The 8760-nt window shown below is 47.2% G+C and overlaps 1 protein-coding gene across 1 annotated transcript in view; it reads left to right on the top strand.

Moving 5' to 3' along the window:
* The first annotated feature begins 784 nt into the window (after positions 1-784).
* FBXL14 (F-box and leucine rich repeat protein 14) overlaps positions 785-8760 on the top strand; it is a 22983-nt gene continuing 15007 nt past the window's right edge. The window contains exons 1-3 of the mRNA XM_017726194.1: positions 785-821; positions 1588-1703; positions 5077-5080. Of these exons, the coding sequence (XP_017581683.1) occupies positions 785-821; positions 1588-1703; positions 5077-5080 (157 nt within the window). The remainder of the gene's footprint in view (positions 822-1587; positions 1704-5076; positions 5081-8760) is intronic.

The following is an 8760-nucleotide window of genomic DNA, read 5'->3' as shown; positions in this document are numbered from 1 at the left end:
CGCGAGCAGCACCCGAGACATGAATCACCAGCCTCGGCAGCTCAGACTGAAGTATATTTTTTATCGAATTCCTTGCACCCGCCACGGTGGACTTGCTGTGTTTGTTTGCAGCACGCTTCGCTTCCTCCCCCATCCAGATGTGCTGTACCTGCAGCTGGTGGCCCATCTCACCTGGCAGGCAGATGTGGGGCTGCAAGTGCCAGAATTAGCCTTAGGACAAAAAAGCCTTGTGTGACCCAGCACCTCAGTGGGAGGGGAGTTTTACTGCTTGGGCACAGCAGGATCCATGTCTGAAGAAAACAGGGTGACTTTATTCACATCTTCTATATCCTCCCTTTTCCTCCTCCCACAGCCCCAAGCGTGACGGAGGGACGGCGAGGTGTATGTGTGTGTAGCCACGCATACATGTTTTGGGTCTGTTTCTATAGGGAATAGTCAGAATGGAAAGTTTATCTCCGTGAGTCTGGGGAGGAAGGAAGTTGTGTATGGATGAATGGCTTTTCCATGACAAACAATGAGTCTGCACAGACATGGTGTGATGTCACCTAAAGAATTTCCAAGCCAGCCTCAGATACAGAAAACCTTTTCGCTGGCAGAGATGAGAGCGTCCCACCTTTCCATCTTGCCACAGCCAGAAAGAAGAACCAGGGAAAAAAATAAAAGCCCTCGCTGTCTCACACACACACACACACAAGGCATGTGCCATGTAAATAGATGACATGATGGGAGAAGTGCATCTCCAAGCTTTGCTCTCACCCTGCGGATTCTGAGAAAGGAGTAAACCATGGCGAGCCGCCCGGGTGCCTCTCCCAGCCAGGAATGTGAGACGGCAGCAGCTGATGAGGCAGTTCCACAAATACAGGTGATGTCAATGTCCGTGCTCGTGTGAGCTTCTCCGAGCACATGTGCGCAGTCGCAGCACTGCACGGGGCAACCAGGACACACCACCGGGCACCACTGACAGCACCGTGGTGTGGTGGAAACAAAAACCTTTCCAGCCGGGAAAGCCTGGGAGATGCTCACGTGAAGCTTGGTCCAGAAACACATGGCATTAATTAAATATCTCATTTTAAGTATTAATACGCACAGGCAGATGATGCTTAACAACAGTAAAGTGTTACGAATACTGCCGGTAGCAACCTGACTGCCAACGAGCACAAGCAAGGCAGTGATCTTACTCTGAAACATAAGTACTGCTGTATGGGATAAGATCACCCTAATATCCTGTCAAAGGTGGCAACTAAAGGAGTTTTTTCAAACTCTGAATTCTACCTAAAATCTGCTGCTGGTGAAAGCAACCGCCATTGAGCCAATATGTGAATTATGGCAGCGAGTCTTTTTCAAGGTGCTGGAAATAATTTCTTCACCGGCTGTGTTTATGACTTCAGATAAAGTGATAATAGCAGGTGAGGCATTGCTGCAGGGATTTAGCCTCAGCCAGCAACTTCCAGACCGAAAGCTGAAAAGTGCTTGGCTGGTGGTCTGAAGAATATGGTCTGCCCCTCTTGTGCCTGTTCCTACTTGCCTCCAAAATCCTGCATGTGAGGTTTTGATTTTGTAAATAAAAAGCTTGCATTATTTTTTAAGCCCAACTGTGGGGCTGGTTCAAACAGCTTTGTGAGGTTATTTGCCCAAGCAGGGCTGGGTGGGAGACATCAGTGAAATTTTGTGAGGATGAGAGGTGGGGTGAAGCAGGGCTGCTGGTGGGCTGGGATGAACGGAGTCAGCAAAGCATTAGGTAGGATGGCCCAACCTCACTGCAGGCAGACCTCCCCTCCTGGCCATCATCCCTGTCCACCCTTCCCCATCCAAGTGACTCCCACTTTCATTCCAAACCATCCTTCCCCTGCAGCAGCCCACTCACACCAACTCAGACCACTCCTGCTACACTAGGGGAGGAAGGAGCAGGAGGAAGAACTCCAAAACCACAGGTTGCTCTTACTTCTGTGGAAAAAGGCCCCATCCCACCCCTTCCAGTGGGCATGGATCACTCAAACTGCAGAAGTGAACCTGCTGGAGCACTGCAGGTCTGATGCTTGCACCCAGACCGCTAAGGATCACCTGGGCCAAGTAAGGAGCTGTCACCTGAAAACAGGATGTGAATCTCAACCCTTAGATTAAAGATCCAATGCTTCTCAGAGGGCAGAGCAGCGGCACCAAGCCTCATCTAAGTAAAGCCTTGGCATTGTGCTGCATTCAACAGTCTGCTGCCCTAGGCAACTGTCTACTGTGTTGGCTGGCTGCCTGAAATTTGTACCTGTGTTTGCCTTTGTTTGCTTTTCAGAGGTGACAGCTGTACATGGAGCATGAATTTACACATCTAGTTTCCAAAGTCACAGCAAAGCAGTTGGAGAGCGATCACTGCTTTCCCAACACTGTCCCTGCCATGTTTGCTGGAGGGAAGCTGCAAGACTCCAAGAAAGGGAGGTCATGTCCATGAGATCATTTGCAAAGATTTGGCAGACCGTGAAAAGAGCTGAACCCTTGCTGGAAGACAGCCCTGATAAATGAGAAAGGGAGGGTTACTCATGCAAATTCCTTGTCCTATCCTTATTGTTTTTTAAAAATTTGGGATGTCCCCAAATGTGACACAGATCTTTATCGAGTGCTATAAGGAGTGTTGAAAGAAAACATCTCTTCCACATAACTCCAATGTTCCGGATTTCTGCAACTTGTCTGATCTCTTCTTCTGGTCTGGGGAGAACTGGACATACATTCTTCCTGTAATGATCAGGAGCTTCCTTCGAGTTCCTGTTTACTCCTGCAGCCTGACTGTAGTTCAGTGCTTGCTTTTAATGCCTCGCAATGTCCAGGGCATCCAGAAACACTTATTTCTCTCCCTGACATGAGACACTTACTCAAGATGTGAAGGATATTCACTGAAGCAGACTCCTCTGCTTAAGGAGCCAGTAGAGATGCACTGCCCAGTGTCATGGTTTAACCCCAGTTCCTTCTCCCTGCCCCAGCTTGTATTGCTGAGCATAACATCATACGGTCTGGGGCATCCCTTTGGCCAGCTGGGATCAGCTGTGTCCTTCCCCAAATCCTTGTGCACCCCCAGCCCACTCGCTGGCAGGGTGGGGTGAGAGGCAGAAAAGGCCTTGACTCTGTGCAAGCCCTGCTCAGCAATAACCAAAACATCCCCGAGTTATCAACACTGTTTTCAGTCCAAATCCAAAACACAGCCCCATACCAGCTACTATGACGAAAATTAGCTCTACTCCAGCCAAAACCAGCACACCCAGGAAGGAGGCTTTACATGTGCTGCTCCAAGGGAAATCCCTGCCCTCTGGTTCTGTGCCATGGACCTGCTGCTGACAGCATCAAGAGATGTATCGTAATGTCCTGCTATCCATCTGCTTCTGGCAGACAGGCTTTAACCACAGCTCTTACTAAGACTTCAGGAATCTCATTAAAGTCACATACTTGCCCATTCAGCTGAACCAGTTTTAGAGGGAGTGTAGATGAAAAAAGAAGAAAAAGGAAAAAAAAAAAAGCTGAAATCACTGGAAGCTAAATTGCAGTCTTCACGCAGAAACCTAAATCATCTTTTATCTCACCACTCCCTGACTTGTCTGGTTCTGCGCTGCTCCCCTGCTGCCAGCCTGTCCTCTCTCAGCACTGTACCACCACATTGCTGTACTGGCATCAACCTTCCCAGATCTAAATGTGTTTATTTATTTGTACTGCAATTATTACTTAACCAGCAACTGGAGCCACCTCCATAGGCCCAGACACAGCTGGGATGTTAGAGAAGGTGTAATAAAACCTTCTTGAAGTATCCCAGCACATCAGTCCTTCATGTCTGCCCTTTTGTCTTGACATTGCCTTGCCTCACTGAATTGTCACGCACTGTCTGTCTCTGCTGGAAAGGCAGATTATTCCTGCTTATATCCTGCTTGTTTCTTTTGGTACTTACAGACTCAGTTTTATCTCCTGATGTGCTCATGCACTACCTTTTTCTGCATCTCATCACCTGTCACCCCTGCTGACAGATCCAGATTTCCTTTCACCACTACCTTGCCCTTTCATTTTTCCATGACTCCCCTGGCCAATGACATCCAGCCTCACTGTCACCAGGGCATGTAGTGCAGCAAATGCCAAGATATACCTGCCAGTCTCAGCAGACTCAGTGACAGCTGTCCCTGAAGTGCCTCACCAAGGAGAGCAAGAATGGAGGAGGCTTGCAAATAAAGCAGAAGTACTAGACAACAAAAGAGGCCAGATACTAAACATTTCCGCCATTTAAAACCAGAATACGTACAAAGGATAATGATTCTATGAATAAAACCACTTCTCATTAGTGAAAGATACAGAATATATGTATAGCCTAATGAACATTGTCATTTTCAACGCAGTGTTTCATGACAGGCAATGAGCTCACTTGGAGCAAGACCATCCCACCCGCTACAAGAAAAGAAGCGAACTCCAAAGATTAATCAGGACATGATCCTCCTGCCTCTCAAGGGGATTCAGTGGTACTCGTACTCACTCTTACAGCAGATTAAATTCTAGTGTTGAGCCAACCTGGTCCACTGAGGCCAGCACAAGATGTCCCAAAGAAAAGTGCAAGAGACTTGGCAGAAGCTGCATGTGCTGAAACAAAATTGATTTAGAATTTTTGCAATCAAGAAAGAAGCAACATAGACCCATCCCTGCAGGTATATAGCTGTCTGGAAACTCTCCACATTTATGATATTCCCATGGACAGATCCAAGCCATCCGGTTCCATTTTATGTGAGAACTCTATTTGCATGTTGGCAGCCTCAGCCAGAGTCCTGAACCAGGACATGTCTAGCCCAAATTTTGCACTTCTTGTTCCCACGACTACTATAATACCAGGGTTTCTGGGGCTGCAGCAGTCACCCATAATCACAAACTGAAACCTTCTTAGCGTCCTCTAGTTATATGGGAAAGTCCCATTAAGAAATTAGACCAGTTGTACTATGCATAGTTGTAAATCTAACAAATCCCTAGATACATATATTTGAAAAAAGTGCCAAGCATTATCCTCTGCTGACCATGCAGCAGCTTATTTACGATGCCCACTGTGTCACAGCTTCCATGCCAGACAAGCACCCCTTAAATCTCCTTAAACTGCACTAACAATTTCATCTTCAGAAAACGTTCCCCAGGCCCCCTCCAAGGAGCCATGGTGGGTCAGGTTGAAACGCAAGCCCAGGCAGGATTAGTAAGCCCACACTGCTGCTCCCCAACATCAGGTTTCTAAGAAGGAAAGACTCCATCCCTTAAGGCCATCTAGCTAATATCTAGCTTTCCCAAATGTTAAATTTACACGAAGGATTAACCATCCTCGAGGGGAATAAGACATCAGAAAAGTGAAAAGAAGAACATCCATCCCTCCTTCGTTTTCCAGAGGCCAGCCCTGGGAGCTGGTTTGCTACCTGCTGTATCTGACCATGGCACAGACCCCTCAAGCAGTGACAGGAGGGCAGCCCTTGTCCTGCTGGGGAGCTGGTGCTGGCTGCAGGGCTTGTATGAGAACTCTGCACTCAGATTATGGTGGTTATGAGCACACATGTCAGCCCTCCTTGAAGGTTGGGAAGCGTAAGGACACAAAGTTCTCTGACAACATAAGCAAGGAGGCAGCGCACGGCAATCAAGGCAACTTCTCTGCAGAGATTTTAGAACAGGCCAGGGGATGGAAACAGTTGGATGACTTCAAGTGTTCTCTTCCTCACTCTGATCTTGGAAAGCACAGAGCACCTTCATCCTCCCTAAAGGGGTGTCCAGCTGCCCCAGTCCCAGTGGACCCATACCAAACCAAGAAGATTTATGTCTCTGCATCTCACAGGCCTGGACCTCATTTTTGCTCTGGATATATATATTCCTTTTAGTTTGTTCCATACTCTGCAATAATTACATCAACTGCCAAAGGAAATCAAATATTCAAAGTACAGTTAAACTGCTGCTGCAGTGGTTCTTAATTCTCCAGGAGTGAATGACCAGGGGAAATGGAGATGCACTGTTCACTGCTGTGTCTTGGCACTGAGCACCTCAGTGCAGGTCACAGGGACCGGCATCAGACTGGGTCAGATCAAGACTCTCCTGTCAGTTAAATCATTGCCAGCAAAGCTTGGGGTGTACATTTCCGAAAGAAACAGTAAACCATTGGAATAAATCCAAATTCATTATAATTTTTCTCCTTCCTAATAGACTCTTCAAAGAGGTTCTTATAAAGTCTAGTCTAATAAAAATAATTTTCCTCCACTCTAGACTTGCAAAGCAAGCACATACACCTATCCCTTAGACCCCAAAAGAGAGGTGCAGGAGGGGCTGAGTGACAGGATGAAAACAGTAAATCTGTGGTGCAGATTTACCTCCTTTCAGTAAAGCATTAAACCAGGTGCCTGAAAGTACGTATATCCCTCCTCATTTTTGCTGAATTGGGATCAAAATTAAAATCTGCTTGCTTTTTCCATTCTTTCAACCATCACATACTTCTGCCATCAATTAAATGTTGTTTCTGCTCAAATACAGTGGATTCAAATACAGAACATTTTGGGAATAATGCCCAAGTGTATAATTCTATCATCTTCATAGTTTTCACAGTTTCCAAACCAAAGAAATCCCCTTTTTTTTTCAAGCATGCTTACTGTGTTTTATATTAAAAAAACCCAACTATAGTAAAGGTTGAAGCACTATAAATAAAGCCCTGTCTGTATCAGGAGATTACACCAATTCAACCAATTTCAGAACTTATCTTCTGCACCGTCACACTTCAGTGAAGGAATTTCCTCTTAATTCTGGGTGCAACAGATTTAAGCTAAACCTATTCACACTGTCTGGGGAATAGACTGCATATACATTTGTACCAAAAAGGAGGTAATTTTATATCTCAACTTCATTCTAGCACCAATCACTTAAGTGCAATTTGAACTGCAGAAAATAAAAGTATCCTATTACAGATTTTATTTGTAAGTTCACTGCCACAGGCTGAGGGCACAACTGCACAGAGAGTGAACATCAGCCTCCTGGACAGGAAATACACAAAGCTATAATGCTGCCAAAGCCCCTGTGTTATCAGAGCAAGGCCTGAAGTGCAAGAACACGATAGCAAAAAAAAGGGGAAAAAAAAAAATCTCTGTGTTAAAAAAATTGATAACAAAGCATTAGTTTGAAAGATGGCTCTGTGTAAAATTACCTGATTTGTAACAGATGAGGTTCCCAGTATTTGTGCCAGCATCTGCTGCTTTGTAAATCCTTCCCAAAAAGAAAAAAAAATCAAACAACTGGAAAAGTAACTGAAGCTGCTAGTGCACTTTACTCAAATTTGTTCATTTTCACTGACTTTGCCTCAGTTTTCAAAGCATATTATATAGGTATTTCAACTGCCAAAGCTATCCAAAAGCTTTCCAAAAAAAGCTGTGCTTTCTTCCTGCTTCTCTCCTCAACATGAACTCTAATGTGACATTTTGCTGGTGGTACAGACACTAGAATAGCATCCATCTCCTCCTCCCACAGCTCTGCCTGCCCATCAGGGCTACCGCAAATCAAAACCTGCTTTACATCAACACAGCCAGTGCAAGTTGTCACCAGCCTGACTTTCCACCCATGGTGAGGCTTTCTGAGCACATCCTGCACTCCACCAGTGGCAATTTCATCCTCCAAAGAGCTCAGCCCACACCTCAGCTTCAAAACAAGGAATCAGATTTCAGAGGTGCCTGTGGAAAACTCTGTTTTTCCTTTCCTGCTTTGGACATGAAAAATGTTGTAGCCACCAGAAACATAACTCCAAGGGGTTAAATTATCTGGAAAATGTAGGTGCTTACCTAACACCTCACCTACTCAGAAAGCAATGTACAAGCCCATGAATGACTGGCACCAGAGAATTTGGCCCTGAGTTGTTCTGAGAGTCCAGATGGTAACACCCACATTTTGCAGCCCTTGCAATACGGATTTAAAAGCTCCCACAGCAGGTGCAGCTGGGCCGGATGAGGCTACCCCATCCAGGTCACTGTGATCCTGCAAACTTCAGAAAGGCACCTGGGTGTTTTGACTTCTAATGCCAACCAGTTTTCAACCCAGTTTGCTATCGAGAGCTCAGGGAGGGCAGGACTGCTCATTTGCCCCAGTGTGGGTTGATGTCATCTCTGAATGATCAGACACCTGCAGCGTCAGATGGCGTGAGATTGGCACCAGGTCTCAGAACCTCACTGGAAGGAGGAAGCAATTCCTGGGGAAAATTCAGGTACATAATATGACAATGTGCCAGTTTATCAGAGGGAAGGGCGTTTTCCTCAGGAGCAAGCAGCGCTTGGAAGCCTGAGGCTTTGGCCTCTCCTGTGGCCAAACTGTACCCTGGGCACAGGGTGGACATCAGGCCAGGTGCCCTGCAGGGACAGAGCTGCCTCCCGTCCCCTCTCACCATCACACCTTTATGCCAATGGCACTCTCTGGCCACAGAACACGCGGCGCTGGCATTTGCAGCGGGGAGCACGCACGGAGCCGGCGCTTGGCACTGGAGCCTCCCCGCAGGGCCTGCGTGTGCAGCGCTGCCGAGCCGGGCAGGCGGGCATCTGACCCTTGGGCAGGGTGGGCATCTGACCCTTGGGCAGGGTGGGCATCTGACCCTCGGGAAAGGTGGGCATCTGACCCTCGGGCAGGGTGGGCATCTGACCCTCAGACAGGTGGGCATCTGACCCTCGGGCAGGGTGGGCATCTGACCCTTGGGCAGGCAGGCATCTGACCCTCGGGCAGGGCGGGCATCTGACCCTTGGGCAGGGGGGGCATCTGACC

Source organism: Corvus brachyrhynchos, unplaced genomic scaffold (assembly GCF_000691975.1).
Source record: "Corvus brachyrhynchos isolate BGI_N302 unplaced genomic scaffold, ASM69197v1 scaffold191, whole genome shotgun sequence".
In the NCBI taxonomy this organism is placed as follows: domain Eukaryota; kingdom Metazoa; phylum Chordata; class Aves; order Passeriformes; family Corvidae; genus Corvus; species Corvus brachyrhynchos.
This window is presented reverse-complemented; position numbering and strand designations above follow the sequence as displayed.